Consider the following 21,209-nt stretch of genomic DNA (forward strand, 5'->3'; position numbering starts at 1 on the left):
CTTGCTAGACATCTAACTCCAAATACATTTAAGTACAGTCCATCAGCATTGTACAAATCTTTATGTCCATTAAACTCAGGTCATAGGTCCACAAACTCTCCAATATTCCTTCTGCACAATCTGCATATTGATTTGTTAGATATCATCGCCCTCCTTCTCAGTTCGCCTCTATCATAGCATGACAGCAGACTCACAAACTTTACCTTCTCACTCTTCTTTTTCACTTCTTCCAATAACTCTTTCACATCCACCCTCATAGAATACTTCTCATCTTTTGGTCCTAGTCGAAACAATAATAGAAAGGGAGGGTGAAATTCTTTCACCTTCCCTTTCTGCATTCTAACAGCATTACTATTATTATTAAGTATTACCATATTATTCATTTTCACACCAGGGAAACAAGATTTTGTAATGCTTTTGTGAAGTACTCCCTTATCAGAATTGCCACAGAAATTATCTGCTTATGCTCTTTCTCTCATTTATTCTTACTTTTTTTTTTTTTTTTAATGCTTTGGACTTCTTACTGTTTTCTGTTCTCAGTTTGATTAATCTCTTGTTTCTGCTGTGTTTCAATCTCGTACTTTGTGCTGTGAAGGACTACATGCAAGTGAGCTATATCTTTATTCAGGTCTTCTATATTCTCCTAAATTTGTGTCACCACAACTTTCACATACACTATCTTACCACTAATTTTACTCCCCTCATTTATACTTTCTTTCACCATCGTTTAAACCTTGGTTTCATGGCTTTCAGTATTACCTTTTGCTACTTCTGGCTTGTAAAATACCTACCACAATCCATTTTCTCTTGGCAACAAATACATAACATGCACACAAGTCACAAAATCCCCTACACAGTGATGTTTTAGTCACCACTGTTTCTCATTTGCATTGCCACCATGAACAACATGGTTTATCTATCATACACAGTATAAATATATCAAAAATAAATAAATATGCTCAATGACACAGTCACACAAAAGAATGGTACAATTGATAATTATCAAAATATTATTAAATCAATATTAAAACAAACAACAACTTAGCTGAGAGATCATGATTATGTGGTTTGTCCAGTATACAGCACCTGGCATAACTTTAATATTGTGTGTAGGTGTGTGTGTGTGTTTACTATTTAGAAAATTTTTCTGTTTGGTGTTAAGATTAATTTACACACTTTTAGAAAGTAATCCAATGCCAAACGAAAATTTTCTACAGTATATAATAAGCCAAAAGGCTAAAAGGCTGTTTTACAAGTGACATAAGTTAAGTTTAAAGGGAGATGGTAAATCCCGTTTTATTTTATAGCCGGGTACGAAACTCGGATTGAAATCCATCGAATCCATAGAGTTTCATGCCGAAAAAACTATCGGCGGACCTAAGTGTAAGTGATCACTTGGGTAGTACAACACCAGGGCAACTCCAAGCAAAGGTGGAGCAAGCTCCGTCACTAACCTTAATATTCTCTCATAATGTAAAACACAGCTCCTAAGAGATGTATATACAGGGTGTTCGGGATAAATTTGACATATTTATAATTAATTATATTTTTCCTTAAGTTACATGTATTAACACACACTTCTCTTCATTTAAAAGTTTGGACCCTTCTTCATTCATATACAAGATGTCAGAAAGGATGGATAGCTGGAACCCACCTGAATCATGGAAGAGAATAACTTGTATCATGATGATTCGTGCCCGCCATCAAAATAAGGATATTACGACTGCTGCCCAATGCTCCCTGAATACAGTAAAAACAATCAGGCATGAACTAGAGACTTGCAATGGTGACTACGAGGATGTAGAAAGAAGAAAGATCCCTAGCAGACGATCTGATTGCGTTCGTACAGCAGAATTCCTCGCAAATCTGCAGGAACAGGTGTTGAAGAACCCTGGCATTGGAATTCGGGCTTTGTTCGTGGAGTTGCTAACTGTAGTCAAGCCCTGGATAACAAGGGTAGCCAATGGTAGGCCGTATGTATGGCAGCAGGATTCGGCCCCTTGCCACACCTCTGGGAAAAGTCAAAAATGGTTGTCTGAAAATTTCTACGACTTCACCAGTCCAAATGTTTGGCCTCCAAACTCCCCAGACCTTAACCCCATGGATTATTTTGTATGGGGCGCAGTTGAAAAAGACACCAATCGCACTTCCAGTAATACAAAAGCCCAGTTAATGGATAAAATTAAAACAGTTTTTGCGGCCCTTCCCAGGGAGACTGTAGCATCAGCTTGTTCGAGGTTCCGAAGCAGAATTGAAGCTGTGATCGATGCTAATCGTGGTTATTTTGAGTAAATCTTGTTGATAGTATTGTAATTAACTCTGCCTGTAATGTTTTTTTGTCAATTCATTAAATTTAATAGATACAAAGAAGATTTTCTTTTTCCTTACGAAACTGTCAAATTTATCCCGAACACCCTGTATATATATATATATATATATATATATATATATACTGTTTTACATTATGAGAAGAGGTCACTACCCAGACCGGTTTCAACCTTTTTTGAGGTCTCATCAGTGAGTAGGTAGACCTGGAATATCAAGGTTTTAAGTGAACCGAACTTACATATACCTCTACTATAGAATTGCTGAACTGGTGTGCTCCTATACTGTTATTACTACTAAAATAAGCCAAAAGGCTATTTTAACGGCAGCATAAGTTAAGTTTAAAGGGAGATGGTAAATCCCGTTTTATTTTATAGCCGGGTACGAAACCCGGATCGAAATCCATCAAATCCATAGAGTTTCATGCCAAAAAAACTATCGGCAAGCCCAAGCGTAAGTGATCACTTGGGTAGTACAACACCAGGGCAACTCCAAGCAAAAGTGGAGCAAGCTCCATCACTAACCTTAATATTTTTCTATAGTATAGTTTTTGTACGATTTCTTCCTCCTCATCCTCCATAAAATACAAAACTTTTGTGTACTTATGACTTCATAAAAAAAAATAAATAAGAAGAAGAAAAAATACACATATGTATATTTAAATTTATTCTAATCCTGCTTTTCACATGCACATATAGATTAACAAGGAAAAACTAAACTGGTTTCAACAACAAAGTTTTTAATTAACAACAGACTGATATGAAATACAGATTCATCTTACCTATTTGCTTTCTCTTCCAGGAATTAATAAAATTATATGGGTCAGGATGAAAGTTATATTGAAATGGAGGACTGTTAAGAATTTCATCATGGACAGCAATAATCACACTAGGTAATGTAAGATTAGGTGGAGCCTAAGTGAAGAGACAGTGATAACTAGTTAAATTAATAGTGTAATATGGATTTTTAAAAAATCCATATTACACTATTAATTTTTTTAAGATTTCAATCAAACTGTATTTTAAATTGAATATATATATATATATATGTTATGGATAATGTAATAAATCTGGTTATTATTAATAGTTACCGGCTATTATTAATACAAACCAAATAACGAGGTTAAAGTAACTAATTTATGAGAATTAATCACACGAACCGGTAATTATTAATAATTCCTAGAGGAGTCTGGTGAATGTAATAAAAACATTTTTTATAAAAAATATTTTATTTATAGCAGAAAAAATAGGAGATAAATACCTTATTATATGATTATATTGTTGTCCAGTTAAAAACAAATTACTTATTTTTGCAGGAAAGACCTCTGTGGCACTTGGAATTACAAAGGATTTCTGACTTTTTATATTTGCAGCGATCTGAGTTACAATGGGCTGTACAACTGCAATATTGGAAACCTTGATCACCTAAATTAGAATTCTTGCAGGCACATTCTCTTAGACTTATCTAAATATCAGGAACTTCATTAACTGAAATAAAAGTTTCCTTACAAACGGTAAATTTGTTCCTCGAAGAGAGTTGGTTTAAAATACCATATATTTTGTACCTAATTTATATAGGTTTTCATTCTCAATAGACATTATAACAGCTATAATATTCCATTATCTGTCTTAGTCCTATCTACATCTGGAATTCTTAAACGAACATTTTCTCCTACATTTGCAATTGGAAATTTAGTCATTGAAAGCGGTAACATTTTTTCACCTTGCTTCTTAAGTGACTGCTTAGCAGAGTTTCGAGATTCTTAAATTTTTTCTGTGATTTCATTGAGCGCAAAGAAATACTTTCCTTACTTTTTTCATTTTCTAATTCAACATTAGTTATATTTTTTATTTTGTTCTTCCTTGTCGGTTGTTCCTGTTTCAGAAGAATGTTGTTTCCTTCAATTCGGCTAACACTCTCACTTCTGTTTTTGTTTGGATCTCCAACAGATAAGTTGGAGATCCTTCACTCGTATCATCTATTTCCACTTCCACACTGTCATCGTTCTCTGTCCTAATACCGTTTTCCTTCTCTGAGATTATCTTCTGACATTCAACATCCTTATTAGTTTGATCTTTTAATATCATCTGAAGATCTTCTTCACTCGTGATTTCTGACAAAGTATCAACTGGTAAGCAGGGGCGGATTCTCCATGCTTGTTATGCTTGCTGCGCAAGCTCATTACTTGAGAAAGAAGTAATATTTATTTGTTAATAAATGCATGCATTTATAAGCATTCCATTTAGGCTTTTATTTTTGTAGATAGAAGACGACTTAAGCTAATGCAGCAATAATTGAGCTTTGTGAAGGCCGATGCTTGCTCGTCTAGTCAAAGCTACCTTGGCTTGCTCAATTGTCAGAGCTTACAGGTCCTTGCTACAGCACTGTGATTTCATGCGTGCGCATAGCCATTTCTGCTCCCTTCACGTCATCTTAAACACAGGTCATGTGCAGTGAAAGTAGCTCTAGCCAGTGAACTTCAGCCAACCTTTACAAGTGTGCATGGTGCTTGGGAAAATTAAGTTACAACCAACTTTTTAGGACAATGTTATTGACCAGTTCATAAAGAAGAACCATAGGGTAGAATTTGTACACAAGTAACTAAATTGAAAAAGATAGAATATCATTTGTAAAATAAATGTTGTATTTGTATAATTAAATGTACATATATTTTAAATATATAGTTTTAAACGGTCAGTAATTCATTATTCTGCTAATCCAATTCAATCACACCTCTCACTCCCTGAATGATAACAAGAACAAGCGTGAATTTCAAGACCAGCATTTGCCCTTGCTGGTAAGTATGTTTTCAAACCTACCTTAGCTTTACAGCCAAACATAGCTTCATAGGGACTGCGATTTATCCCAGAGTGATGTGCTCTGTTTTTCATAAATTGAATAAATTTTATCCCTTCCAACAATTTTGTTGTTTTATTTGTTTCAAGCCATGTGGATAACATTTTTTCTATGTCTTTGCTCTTTCAACTGAACCTTATGATTGACTTTGCCATGGTTTTCCATGAACAATCTTAAGCTCATTCCCGGCCATTGTCACTTTGCAAGATGCATGGGGCTCCAAATATTGTGAACACATTCAAGAGATGATATGCAACTTCTTCAGCTTGTTTTGTTTTCACAGCTCTAAGTTGAATAAATTTCATAAGATGATCCTGATAAACCATTATAAATTTATAATTGCCATCAACTTGTGACTGCATATCAATTGAATCAATCTGACATCTAGAATTAAATTCACTGTTTTTAATTGGTTTAACATCGAGCCCTTTTTTTGGCAAGGTTCATAAAGAAACCTGTTCTTTGATTATTCTGTTCCGTCCTCCATGGCCGATGGCAATATGAGTGTCATGAATTAACTGAAAATTTTCCTCCAAGAAAGTGTATTATATAATCGGGTCTCTTTCATTTTTAACAGGTACGACGAGTTTTTCAACATTTCCAATTTTTACAATATCATATCTTGATAACCGTAGATAATCTGCGGGTATTTTGCCGGAAACCTTCTCTTTGTTCTTTTTAACTTTCGTTAAAAATGAATAATACTCTTCTCTTGTAAATAACTGATTATTTTTCTCTTTTTTCGATCTCAACATATTAACTTGGTCGTTAAATCGCAATTCTCATTATTTCTAAATCTCCCATTATGCTTATGGGTATGCAAAATTAATGAAAATGTGGAGAAATGTATGCACTTACTAGCAACTGACGTAAATAAGAAAAAGCAACCTTTCCCATTAACAGAGTAATCAGTACTAAGCTTCTTCCAGAGCAGGGAGATGAAGCCGGGAGTCATGTGTAATTTGTAATTTTCTCTGAAACCCATACGCAGAATTTCATAATGAAAACAGCCAATCGATAGAGGGAGCTCACAAAATTATGATCAATGCATAATTAGATTAATTGTTCACAATGTTCAATGGGTTTAAGTGTACATCAAAAATCAACAGAAATAAATTTCCAAAAGTCACGTGGTACTTTCCCACCCTCCCGCAAACTTAGCGAATTGAAAATTATTACATTTACCATCAATAGTTGGGAAGTATTAATAATTACCGGTTCATGTGATTAATTCTCGTAAATGATTTACTTTAACCTCGTTATTTGGTTTGTATTAATAATAGCCCGTAATTATTAATATAAACCGATTAATTACTTGGACCGTAACACACACACACACACACACACACACACACACATACAGTGGTATCTCGCTAATCCGAACTAATAAAAACTGTGATCGCTCGGATTAGCAAATTTTCCCCCAAGAGACAACAATAACAAGCATTTAAGCCAAAAATAACAGGATTCTAATGGTACATCAATTTAATTCTGTAAATAAATGAAGTAACTGATAGAAAAAAAGCTTCTGAACTGTAATGTAAAACTTAAAAAATAATACAGTGCACAAGTTTTATTTAAATTAAGGGCATATTAAATCCCATATTATTTTAAAACCGAATAAGAAACTCAAAGATCGGAATCAAAGAATTTCATGCCGAATATAGTAAACTATAAAAGTATCGGCGACTACTAGCGTAAGCTAAAGCATGTAGTCCAAGCTAGGGCAACTCATTACATTACATTATGTAATGTAATGTAACAGTACACAAGTTTATTTTAGTAAAAAATTTAGTTTTGTAGTAGCTATATTGTTGAGGATTCTGATTTAATAAAATTGCATAGGTCAGTACATAACTTAATTTGGGTAAAAATTATCAATTTCTTGTACACAACACAAAAAAACGTTTCACAAAATAACACACAAAAAAGTTTTTTTATTTCGTTGTAAAAAAGTCACTGATTTTATTTTACTTCATGAAAGCTGAACTTTTTTCGAATGCTTCTCGGAGCTGCATTAGCAATAAAATTTTGTGGAATGGCATATCATTCTGCTTAGCCCATTCTATACACATGTTAAAACTGTCAACTTCATGTTTTACTTTTTTTTCTTCGAGTTCTTTATCGTCATCATCGTCTTTTAACTCATTCTGTAGCATCACATTTATAATTTCAGCATCTGATTTGATTTCAAATTCGGTGATTCATGCCAACAATACAGTACGTACTGTACAGTATAAAAAAGCAAATGTGAACGCACACAATAAATCAAAATAGGCCTACAATATAACCATACAATCGACAGTATGAAAAAAATACTGTACTGTAATAATAATAATAAAATAAATAATAATAGTTAAATTAATAGTGCACAAAATAATAATACGTAATAAATAAAACTTTTTTTTCTTTCAAATCGCAGTTCGGACTAAGGAGGTTCGGATTAGTGAAATACCACTATATATATATATATATTCAAAGGAAACAATACTTAGCAACAAGGATGACTTTAAAATAGCTGTCAAGTCAGTGAAATCTTTAAAGAAATAATAATAAATTAATAAATAAACATGCACTCAAAAAGATGAAAATGTGGTTCTCCTTCAGAGTCAAGTCATTTCGAGGAGTGCAACCAAAGCTGCTTGTGGTAATTACACCATACACTATGCTGGTTTCTTGCACAAGCATTTGACATGCTTAAGATATATGGGTATTTTCTCCTACCTCATTAAATCTAGACTTTACTTGACATAAGTATTTATTTCATCAAAACAATAACAAATTTTAAAATATTACAGCAATAAATTATTATCTGTGGAACACTGCTGCACAAAGTGAAAAATTTTTTTTTTTGTTTTTTTCTTCTTCACGTTAGTAATTTAGGCAATAATGTGCCATGTCACTGGTTAAAATGTAATAAAAGAAATGTTATAAATTATAAATCAAGCTAAAATTGTATACATAGACAAAAAGTTGTATATGACTCTCTTTAAAAATTCTGTTTATAATAATCATCATCAAATTCCTGGTATATACCCTCAAAGGGTGTACAGGATATGATAGTACTACATGAAAAATTTACATCATTACTAACTTCCTATCTACAATTTTACTCCAAATCAGTCTGTTACTTGTCAAGACTCCAACATTAAAAGATTTTATATTTCTATGGTCTAAGGCACTTTTTACCGTATCAATCCACCTATATCTTGATCTTCGTCTGGATCTTTTTCCTGCCAACCTGGCAGAGAAAAATTGTTTTGCTAATCTTTCCTTTCCCATTCTATTTAAGTGACCATACCACCTGAGATTAGCTCTGCTAATGCATTCCTAGATACTGACAATGTCAAGTTCTTTCCTAATATCCTCATTTTTAATATGATATTGCAATTGATGCCATCTGTTCAGGCATCAGTTTATCATCAGTTTATCTTAATCTTTCTCAGGACTCTCATATCTGCAGTCTCTAGTTTTTGGTCAAGTGTTTTACTTCTGACCCAGCTCTCAGATCCATAAGTTAAAACAGGTTTGAACACTGTCTTGCATACAGCTAATTTAGTGTTTTGACTAATTTCTCTCTTATTCCATATAAATTTATTCAGTTGCCTTCCTACCATAACAGCTTTGTTGATTCTGTTCTCTATATCCATATTTAATTTACCATCTTAAAAATCGTGCCTAAGTAGCTGATATGTTTTATTTATTCTATAGGTTCACTATTCACAATGCAGTTGATATTTTGAATGCTTCTGCCTATTTTCATTGTCTTTGTCTTGTTATTGCTGAGCTTCATACCATATCTATTACAACAGTTATTCAATTTAGTCAGGGAATCTTGCAGACTTGTAGCAGATTTTATTTAGAATACGACATCATCTGCATAAAGCAAAGATCTAACATTAACATCTCTAATTTTGATATCAGATTTAACACCACTTTCCTTTATAACGTGATTCGTATAGATAATGAATAACAGAGGGGATAATGTACGTCCTTGGCTGACACCAGATTTAACATTAAACCACCTTTCTTTACATCCTTCAATTCTAACTGCTGACTTACAACTCAGAAAAAGACAAAGTATTGCTTGATATAATGCGCCACTGACACCATATAACTGTAGCGTTTTGAATATCTTCTCTCTCTCTCTCTCTCTCGGCACCTTGTCATATGCCGTTTCCAAATCGACAAAACTTAAATACAGATCTTTGTTATATTCCCATGATTTCTCAACTATCTCTCATAAAGTGAAAATCTGATTCTGATAGCCTCTATTTGGCCTGAATCCAGCTTGTTCTCCACCACGCTTCTCTTCCAAAATCTTCAATAATTTCTCAAGTATACTTGCATATATCTTACCAGGAACACTCAGTAATGAAATACCTCTGTAATTCCAACATTCAGTTTTATTTCCCTTTTTTATATATGGGTACTATGAGAGCTCTACTCCAATCATCGGGAATTCGTCCCTCTGTCCAGGATTTCTGAACTATGCAGTGCAGCCACTTTAAGACTTTTATACCTCCATACTTAAGCATTTCTGGTCGAATATCATCCTCCTGCTGCCTTTTCATATTTCAGGCTTTTGATGGCTTTTTCTACTTTAAGTATGAATATATAGTCCTGACTGCATGCCTGTTGAATATTTTTTACCACTGTGCTGTCATCACTTGTTTCATGTAGCAATATTTGAAGAAGCTCCATTTCTGAGCTTCTTGAACAACCTCCAATATCTTGCCACCTTCTTGATATTCATTTTCTATGTTCTTACCAAAGTCCTCCCATGACTTTTGTTTAGTTAGTTTTACACAGTGTTTAGCTTTCTTACAGTTGTCTCTGTATTCTCTAAGAACACAAGCTGACTTATTTGCCAGGAACTTTTGATATGCTTTCTTCTTTTCCTTCACTGCCTCTTTAACTTCCTGTGTCCACCATGGAGTTCTGATTTTTTTATCCTTGCAGACAACCTCATCACATGCTTCTCTCGCTGAATCAATCAGTGTTTTTTTCGGGGCTTGCCACTAAATCTCCAAGCTTTGGTTCCTGTTCTGAAACTCTTTCATTTTTTCTTGAATAATATTTGTGTAAGAGTTGCTCATCTTTTATCCACTTTAAAACTTTCTTACATGTTCTTTTCAATATGAAATTCAATTTTATCCTGCTCAAGACTAAATTGTGATCCCTTATAATTTTAAATCCTCTGTACTCTCTGGTGTTCTGCACCAGGGAGAAAACATCACTATCAACAATAACATAGTCACATTTTTATGTTGGAACATTGTGTTAGAAATAATCAGTCCATGTCCTGAGCAGATATCCAACAGGTATTTGCCATTATTATTAGCTTTGCTCTTTTTTCCAAATTTTCCCAAAATATTTTTGTATGTCTGACAATCATTTCCTACTCTGCCATTTAGATCTCTAACAAGGACCAACTTTTCCTTTTTCATTGTATCAGTTGCTTTCTCTAAAGCCTCAAAAAATTCCTCCACTTCTACCTTAGTAGAACCTTCTGTGGGATCATAGGCACAAATAAGTCTCATTGTCCAGTTCCCCAGTCTCATATTTGCCCACATCAATTTACTTGATACTGCCTGCCATTCAAAAAGATAAAAAAGATTAGGCTTGTATTTAGTGTTGAATACTATGAATCTTTCAAATAAATATGTGTGTATATATATATATATTTTTATATGATAGAGGAGCTTAATTAAAAACTACAATATGTATTAGAAGTCAAATTAAATCTGCCTTAATGCATAGGGCTATTGAGCGATTATTAAAAGAACTATATATGATAATGGTGCTCATAGTTGAAATGAGGGTAGTTGTCTGGTGTGAATGAAAGGAACATAAAGGCTCATGGACACAAAGAAATACAATTAACAGCTAACATAAAGAAAATGGGAAACAGTGATCCTTTGGAGACGTAAACAACAGAGTAGGAAATGAATCCCACCAGGCAATATAGAAATGTTTTGGGAAAATTTGGAGAAAGGGGCTAGGCTAATAGTAATAGTATCTGCTAAATTTCTGTCCAGGATATGAACTAGTAATTACTAACACCGTGTTCCAAATAAAGATGTGCTCAAGTTCATGTGCAGAGAATCTACAAGAAATAAGAAACGTCTCACTGATATGTCATTGTTGATAGTGATAATTCATGCTGGTTCAGGATACAAAAGTGTACAGAGGATTTGAAATTCGAAGTGACTATCATTTATTTTTAAGTAGGATAAACAAGAATATCACACTGAAAGAACAGTATTAAGGGAGAGTTTTAAAAAATAATTAAATTTGAGCAGCTTTTACAGGTAAACTGTAGGCTCAACTACACAAACATTATTGAACAAAAAAAAAATGAAACAAGAACCAAACTGTTCAGTCTCAGTGGTGAACTCTGAAGGGAGAACTGACTGATTCAGCTACTGATTCAGAAGGTATGTGGTGAAGTTGTCTGCAAGGATAGAAAAATAAGAACACAGTGAAGACAAGAAGTTAAAGAGGCAGTCCTGAGCAAAGAAGAAAGCATGCTGAAAGTTCCTAACAAATAAATTGGCAGATACCCTAAAAGAGTACAGAGAAAAATGTTAGAGCCAGTCTACATGTAAAAGTAACCAAACTAAAGTCATGAGAAGAATGATAAGAATATAGAAGGTAAATATGAAGAAGGTGGCAAAATCTTCTGGAAGCTATTGAAAAAGCTTAGGAATGGGGAAAAGAGCACTGTAAAAGGAATCGGAGATGGCATGAAAGCTGAAGATAAGGATAACCTAAACATTTGGAGTAATTACTTTGAAAGGCTGTTAAACAAAAGAAGCAATCAGAACACCAGTAGAAATTTTCAGAGGAATGCAAACAGAGGTACATATCAATACTTGAGGTACTGATATGTATTAAAAAAAAACATTTAAATATGGAAAGACAGCTGGAGGGGATAATATCTGACTAAAAATCCTCAGGGGGTATAAAAGTTTTATAGTGGCTACACTACATAATTCAGAGGGCTGGGTCAGAGAGTCGAATTCTGGATGATTGGAATAGAGCTCTCATAGTACCCATCTACAGGGTGTTCGGGATAAATTTGACAGTTTCGTAAGGAAAAAGAAAATCTTCTTTGTATCTATTAAATTTAATGAATTGACAAAAAAACATTACAGGCAGAGTTAATTACAATACTATCAACAAGATTTACTCAAAATAACCACCATTAGCATCGATCACAGCTTCAATTCTGCTTCAGAACCTCGAACAAGCTGATGCTACAGTCTCCCTGGGAAGGGCCGCAAAAACTGTTTTAATTTTATCCATTAACTGGGCTTTTGTATTACTGGAAGTGCGATTGGTGTCTTTTTCAACTGCGCCCCATACAAAATAATCCATGGGGTTAAGGTCTGGGGAGTTTGGAGGCCAAACATTTGGACTGGTGAAGTCGTAGAAATTTTCAGACAACCATTTTTGACTTTTCCCAGAGGTGTGGCAAGGGGCCGAATCCTGCTGCCATACATACGGCCTACCATTGGCTACCCTTGTTATCCAGGGCTTGACTACAGTTAGCAACTCCACGAACAAAGCCCGAATTCCAATGCCAGGGTTCTTCAACACCTGTTCCTGCAGATTTGCGAGGAATTCTGCTGTACGAATGCAATCAGATCGTCTGCTAGGGATCTTTCTTCTTGCTACATCCTCGTAGTCACCATTGCAAGTCTCTAGTTCATGCCTGATTGTTTTTACTGTATTCAGGGAGCATTGGGCAGCAGTCGTAATATCCTTATTTTGATGGCGGGCACGAATCATCATGATACAAGTTATTCTCTTCCATGATTCAGGTGGGTTCCAGCTATCCATCCTTTCTGACATCTTGTATATGAATGAAGAAGGGTCCAAACTTTTAAATGAAGAGAAGTGTGTGTTAATACATGTAACTTACGGAAAAATATAATTAATTATAAATATGTCAAATTTATCCCGAACACCCTGTATAAAAGGGGAAATAAAGTGAATGTGAGAGTTACAGAGGAATTTTGTTACTGAGTGGTAAGATTTATTCAAATATATTTGAAAAAAAAGATAAGAAAAATTTGGAAGGTAAGCTATGCAAAAAAAGTGGCATTAAACCTAATATTAAACTCAGAGATATCAAACAGCTTTTTGCTTTATGTGGATAATGATGTCCTTCTAAACACATGCAGTGCAAGTCTCCAGGATTCTCTAACTAAATCGAATTACAGCTGTAACAAATTTGGCATGAAAATCAGCAGTAAAAAGATGTAAACTATGAAAATAGGCAAGAACATAGAAAACTTCAGCTGCAATCTCAATGGACAACCTATTATTATTGTTATGGTATATTGATCTCCATGGAGTCAGAAGACTCAGCACAGGAGATAATTATTCACAAAATACCTATGATACCTCTCCTGGCTTACTATGGACAGACAGGAAGAACTGTTGACATCCGCCTTGGTGAACATAATAAATACATCCAGAACTATCACTGTGGCTAGTTGGATCTAGCAGACCATGCCTTGGATACCCCTTCACACAGGATCAAATGGAAGAAAAGACAAGCTACACAGAGGTTGTTATAAGTCAGAGAGATTGTTTTTGGAATCAACAGCAGCTTTAAAATATACTCCACACCTCAACAAATATGGCTGTATAATATCAAAACTCTGGGAGACAGTCATTTTAAATATCCTTTTCCAACATAGATGGCACCTAATTAGGACTTTGGTTCCTTGTGTTGTCCATTACAATTTTTTTGAACTGGTCCCACTGTTATACCAAATTGTTGTTGTTTTATGTACTGTGACAAACTTTCTTGCGTGCTCTGAAGATGCTGGATAAAATACCAGTGAAATATCAGCTAAGTTAATAAGTATTAATTATTTTCTTATCATTCTGTGTTTAATCCGAACTGTAAAAATAGATTAGCATGTCACATTTAATTTAGCCCTGCTTACATATTCTCATTCAAGAATATGTAAGCAGGGCTAATTAAAGGTGCTATGGTCACTTAAACAGAATGGGAGAAAAAAAGTTAACAAAGCAGGTGTCTGATGCCAAGATGGAGGATCAATCCACCTGTTCAGTCACACAATTCAGTCAGAATCAATCCACCTGGATTGATTCTGACTGAATCAATCCAGGTGGATTGATTCAGTCAGAAATGCCTTAGAAGAGCAAAATGTTAAATACAACAAGATTAGAATTAGACAAGTAATAGACTAATTTGGAAGAAAATTGTAGATAGGAAATTAATAACGACATAATTTAATCATGTGGTGTTGTGCTTTCCTAGCAACCTAACCCCCTTGAGGGTATGTATCAGGAAATTGATGATGACATTGATGATCAAAAACAAGTATCTGAAGCTGAAGAAAAGAAATGGTACTCTGACCATGGAGAGAAGGAGTAAAGTTTCAGAGATCTTCCTACTTGGCACTGTTGTGCCAAAAGACACAATTGAGAATTTCTGGGGGGGGGGGGGTATTCCACTGAGGAAACTTGGATGAGATTACTGAGATTGTCTGACCTGAATTCTGAATTACCAAGACAAGTAGTCACCTCAACATGTACCTGGAAGGGAAATTGGTTAAAAAAAGATTCAGTGTGTTGGGTGAGTGGAGAGAATTACCAAGAACAATTAGTTTTGATCACTATTCACAGCAAATATCTCAGCTTGTCTTCTAGCATGGTCAGTGGAATTGGAAAACAGAAGCCAGTTTGGCGCTGTGAACATTAAAAAGGAAGTTAATCTTAGATTAATTAACTATTAATCTTATTAATAAAAATAGAAAAATACTTGGCACACCTATGGGACAAATGTACTATAGGTTTACAAAAAAGCCTTTCATGTAGTAGGAGCCACATCAAAATAAAAAAAATAATAAATAAATAAAAACCATGTATCTAATTTAGTAAGGTTCAGCATGCTGGTATTTTTGTGATCACGGTAAAGCACTAGAAAAGTTTGTTAAGGACGGAATTCACAAATCGAAGGATAAAAAAATGATATCCCCACAGAGAGAGACCTTGCCTTAGTAATTTACTCACTTTCTATAATAAAATGAGAGATGGGTTGAAAATACCTACATCATGTCACTTTGGAACTTGCAAAGCCAAGTTTGGAAGTATCATGATGAAGAAGACAGGATGCTGCACAGAGCCGTATTACATAAGTTGGAGGAAAGAAGAATGAACAGGAGCTGGATAACAGGGTAAATGATGAACAGATATCAGGTATATTTTGACTGCTTGCAAATGAGCAGGTGCATCGTGCCTAAGTAACAAATCATGTGTTTGAAGCCAGTATAAATTGGAGGAATATGATGCTTTTCAATGGGAATTTCAATGTCTTGAAATTATTTCTGAGAATAATACTGAACAGATGCCATAAGCAGATAAATAAAATAATAAAAGAACAATCTGGATTAAAAAATGGAAAACGCACAAGCAATGCAATACTATACCTCAGAATGATATGTGAAAGACTGATTGCTGTAAAAAAAACAGGTCTATCTGTGCTTCATATAATTTGAAAAAGCATTTGACTGTCTCTTAAGATAAACTTAGAGGAATCTTAGAAAACACTGGTCTGAACTCAAAGGAAAGGAAAGGATTTAAAGATATCAACATTTAACTGATATCAACAACCTGCAATAAAGATAAACCTACATTTTAAAACAGATAGATATAAAAAGAGGAGTACCAACAGAGATGTATATTATCATCATTGCTCTTTGGGATCTTCTCAGAAACGATCATGCAAAAAATCAAAACAGAGAGAGGCATTTCAAGTGGTGTATTGTAAACAAATAACCAACATGCAGACAACTTAGTACTAACTATTGAGAATGAAGAGGATCTACAAAATATAGTTAATAAACTAACAGAGAGCTGTGATAAATTTGAACTAAAATAAACATGCCGAAAACAAAAACTATGATAATCATAAGTAAAGTGATGAATAAAAGCCTAAACATAACTTTAAAAGGCCACCTCATAGAAAAAAATAGACAGATTTACCATTCTGGGAAGTCTAATCACTGATAATGGAAAATGTGAGCAAGAAATCAAAAGAATACGCATAGCCAAACCAGCCTTTCCTAAATTGAAACAAATACTTAACAAATAGAAAAGTTAAGACGGATACAAAAATATGACTCTTGACTTATGAATATTCTTTATTACTGTACATCTCAGAACATGAACTATTGGAAAAATAAATAGAAACAAAGAGTGCTGGCTCAAGAAATGTGGTTACCAAGAAAAATTATGTGGATTAGCTGCATAGAAAAAGTTAGAGACAAGAGAAGAAGGACTGACCAATATGATCATTGCAGGAAAATTATAGGGAAGAGGAAAAAGCTGAACAAGACATCATTACATGAAGGACATGGGACACAAAAGTATTATAGAGATCTTTAGAGATGCACAAGATAGGAAGAAGTGGAGAGTCATGGATGCCACCTCTGGATCAGAAATGGTACTTGAAGGAATGCCAACAAGTTGTACAGATTTGACCAAAAACAAACAAATAATGCAGATGAGACTGGAACAATTATTAAGAGTGTTTTCTACTCATAGTAATCAAATCTATATTGCTGATTATTTGAGAGAATTTTGTATGGTGATTCTTTGATAACAGCAGTGACTGACAAGAAAGTGATGATAAAATCATGTTTTTTATGTGCAAAGATTAAGAATACTAGTCAGGCTGTTAGTATAAAGAGAAGGTAAGAGATGATTGTTTTGGCAGATGCCAATGTGCAAATACACAAAATGAGTAAAAGGAATAATATGCAGTTTGTAAATGTGTGGAGCAAACTTAAAGAATGGGAGGACCTATATATGAGTGATAGTTTGTCCTTGAATTGGAGTCAGGATTCTGGAGGGAGGGAGGGAGAGAGTGTGTTGTTTAGTGACAGTTTGGAAGCAGAGCTATCAGGGGGAGGGTTGTGTGTGCGCACACATGTGCAGGTACCCTTAAAGCAAGTGAGTGGAAGAATGATCAAAAAATAAATGTCAAATGTAGCTCCTCAAGTCACAAAAGTGAGAGTCAATACAAGGTGTGAGTGTAGGCCAAAGTGAATTCTGCAATTTTTTCTGGAATAAGGGGAAAGAGTTTTGTTGGGTTAGTTCAACTTTGACAAAAATTATAACTATTATTTTTCAGGAAAATCATATACTGCCAATATTTTCGCATGTTACATTGCCATCATCAGGGATCACAGAACAACAATATGTGCACGCAGACATGATGGGTAAATGAGGATAAGGAAAGGCAACCAAAGTCAGGTGTAGAGCACTAAATAGTGTCCCCATAGTGGACTAAAGTGGGTGGTCTTGGTTTTTGGGTTGAAGATTCGAGGATGATGTATCCCAAATTTAGGGCAGTTTCATGCACCCAAATTTGTTGAGATTTGGAAAGTTTCTCAGGGCTGAGGTAGATTCCAGGAAAAGTCTCTCATATTTTAATTGGTGTGGTGCAATACGGTGCCTGCTAACAGATTATCCTGTGGTTAGTGTCCAAAGCAAAGTAAGCAAGTTCAAATTGGCTGTAATGGTGAAAATAGATGTAGTCCAAGTGTTCAGAAATTCTGATAATGGCTGTACTGCCTGTTTGGCCGTAGTAGGACAGTTTGCAACTGCAAGGGACCTGGTAGGTCTAGGGAATGTGGCTGGTTTTTGGTGGAAAAAACAGATGGCAATTTTTAATATGGTCTGAAATTGTTGTAAGGTTGTATTTTTTTATGATTTTTGTCAATTTTTCAGATGTGCTCCTGATATATGGAATGGTGATCGATTTTGTGTAATCTCTGCTCTGAAGGGAGGGGGGGAGGGTCTTAGAGTTACAGGGTTTTAATATTTGTGGATTTTGTCAGGGTTATAGCTATTGGCTAAGAAAGTGTTGAGAATGTGGTCAAGTTCAGTAGTTAAGGCACTGCTATCACAATTGATTATTTTGCTGTTATATAAGGTTTTAATAATCCCATTGGGGGGGGGGGACTGCTAGTGAATGTGCCTGAATCTACCTGTATGTGATGGGATTTCTGTAAACAGAGAATGACAGGGATCCATCAGGCTAGCATGTAATCAGTATCTAGGGGAGACTGTTGTCGTCATTTTCCTTTTCTAAGGTAAACTGGATCCTGGAGTGTTGATTGTTTAGATGTGTTAAGAAAATGTAGAATGTATCCAGGCCATGTGGCCAAATTGAGAACACATCATATATGTAGCATAACCAAACAGTGGGTTCATGTGAAGCATAGTTTAAAGCCTTTTCTTCAAAGGTCTCCACAAAGAAGTTGTCTAGGGATGGAGAAAACAGAGAAGCCATGGCTATCCCCTGTATCTGTTTGTAAAATTTTCCTTACCAAACAAAATAGCCAGAATTCATGGTGAATTGAAACAGGGCTGAGATATTGTGAGAAAATATAGCTTGGATAAGGTCTAAGGTGGAAGAATTGGTGAATAGAGAGGAGACATCAAATGTGACCAAAGTATGTTGGAGTGCAAGGTTTTCTATACTGGCTTTAAGGTGGGCTGAGTTTTTTTTATGTGTGAAGAAGTTTTGTCAATACACGGTGAGTGCACTATGGCTAATTTGTACAGGTGAATCAATGCCATCCACAATGGGACATCATGGCAAATTTTGTTCATGGATTTTTGGTAGTCCATATATTGGGGAGTGGGGGAGGGTGTCTAGTAGAGCTTCATATTGTTTCCTTGAGAGATTGCTTTTTGGTGGTTTTGCATAAGTTAGTATACACTGGCTAATCCAGTCTGATGTGTTGCCAATATGTGTAGGAAGGCTGAGGATATCTCGTTCTACTTGGATCATTATTTCTGCAGGAATTTTCCTTAGATGCTAGTGTGTAGTTGTGGCCACAAGCGAGTGCACTTATTACTTCATGGTAAGGGATGATAAGTTTACAATGGTGTTTTTTTGAGGTAGTCGAGGCTTGAAAGCTGAACTTTTTAGTATATTATCATCCTTCTTGATGTACCGACATCTTACTCTCTGAAACTCTTGTCTGCTGAAGCATTCAAAACATCGGAAGGGCTCATCCAAAGGTCAATGTTCAGTGTAGTGGTGAGCTCCTCTTCTAGAGTACAAATTAGCTGTTTGTGTCAGCAAGAGAACATGAATAACAGCAATCTGTTCCCACAAAAGATCAAAGCTGGTGCATCTATATATGTGGAGAACCTTTGGTGAAGTAAACCGTTTTTCAATTTAACACAATTTGGGATGACATTATTATCCAAGCAGCATTTTAAAAAGGCTAATCTATTCAGTTGTCTAGATATCTTCAGCTGAAGAATTCTAGGACTAAAGGATTTAGGACTCTAGGCCTGACTTTGGTTACCTTTCTTCAGCATCATTTACCCAGTGTTTGTGCCTGTGTGCACATATCACTATTCTGTGATCCTTGATGATGGCAATGTAATAACATTGCCAAAATATCAGAAGTATTAATTAAAGTTATTATAATTAATACTTAGTATATGTGGTAATTTACTGAAAAATAATAGTCATGAATAACTAACATATAAGCCTTTCTACCAGAATATGACAAAAATTATAGGCATGAGTGAGACTTGGCTGAGAGACACCATATAATGCTGTCAGGTGACATATGGTATTTGGAGAGCTCCGAAAGCTAACTTGTTTAGTTTAGAAAAAAAATAGTGATAGAGTTAAAAAAACTGTGTTAGAATAAGATTATATTGTGGTGTTAATTAGATTTAAATTAGATAGTGTATGGCACCAATGTGAAGCAGAACAATGGCTTCCAAAGCATCACTGTTTAAGGAATTCAACCAAAGGGACTTTGTACAGTCTGTAAGATGTACGCACGCATTACCAAGGGAAAATTAAATTTGGTTAGAAAGTGATAGTGGTAGGAAAATGTGCTGAAAATGCTATGAAAGCGAGGGTCAAAAGTGCAGGTGTCAGGTTGCTAGATTGAAGTGATGGACAGAATGGAGAATACATGTGAAAATGTCTGTGAAGGTGCAAAGGCAGATAAGATTGAAATGGGTGAAAAGTCACATGAGAGAGAGAGAGAGCAGTAAAGAATAAAGAGTTGGCTGTAACGTGGGGGGGGGGACTCAGTTATGTGGAAGGATACACAGAATGAAGCAGGAGCTGCAACGAATGCAGAAAGATCTGGCGAATGGGTCAGCTGATATCAGAAAGAAAGAGGCAATTCTATCATAAGAGGTATGACTGGCAAGAGAGTGGCAAAATCATGCTTCCTGGGTGCAAAAATTAATGATTTTAGTGAGGCCATTATAGCACAAAAGGGTAAAGTGAAAGAGTTGATCATTATGTCTGGAACAAATGATTTGAAAGGAGAAACGGATGGCATAAGGGAAGACATGAAAGAATTACTGGAAGTAGCAAAAGAAAAGAGTGAGAAAGTTAAGACAGTGAGTCTGTTGCCATGGTATGACGAACAGAGCTGAGAAGGAGGGCCAAAATAACTCAATGCATAGGTTATGCAGGAGGAAAACGTGGAATTTGGGGATGTGTGGAGTGAGTTTGATGGGCGAAAGGATTTAGACAAGAAGGATGGTTCGCTCTTGAATGGATTTGGAGTTGTTGTTGAATGAAATGAAGTGAAGTGGATGTGGAAAATCAGGAAAACTAGGACTTTTAGTGAGGAAGCTGTTGAATGGATATACAGGGTGTCCCATAAGTTCCGAGATATTTCAATAAATCATAAAAATTAGAAAAATATACCAATATACCATTTTTTCTAATTTTTATGAATTATTGAAATACTCAGAACTTATGGGACACCCTGTACATATATCAATGAGGCAATGCATAGCTAGAGTCAGGAGAGTAAATCAAGTGGGATATCAAGAAAAAAATTGTGGAGGGAATTCAAAGAGAAAGATGACCAACACGAAGCACAGCCAGAAGGGTAACCAGTGTGGTAAGAAAGTCAAAAGCAGAGTATTTAAAGAAATTAGTGTATGAGAAGAAAATTCCTTTCCTTCTCATACCCTCA

At 35.1% G+C, this 21,209-nt stretch overlaps 1 protein-coding gene across 2 annotated transcripts in view; it reads right to left on the reverse strand.

Annotated features, from left to right (window-relative positions):
- LOC150098544 (uncharacterized) overlaps nucleotides 1-21,209 on the reverse strand; it is a 610,245-nt gene that overhangs the window by 330,699 nt on the left and 258,337 nt on the right. For both annotated transcript variants that reach the window (XM_090405300.1, XM_090405297.1), the window contains exon 17: nucleotides 3,107-3,239. In XM_090405300.1, the coding sequence (XP_090261426.1) occupies nucleotides 3,107-3,239 (133 nt within the window). The remainder of the gene's footprint in view (nucleotides 1-3,106; nucleotides 3,240-21,209) is intronic.

Source organism: Typopeltis vanoorti, chromosome 15 (genome assembly GCF_054136105.1).
Source record: "Typopeltis vanoorti isolate ZY-2024b chromosome 15, IOZ_Tvanoo_1.0, whole genome shotgun sequence".
Taxonomy (NCBI): domain Eukaryota; kingdom Metazoa; phylum Arthropoda; class Arachnida; order Uropygi; family Thelyphonidae; genus Typopeltis; species Typopeltis vanoorti.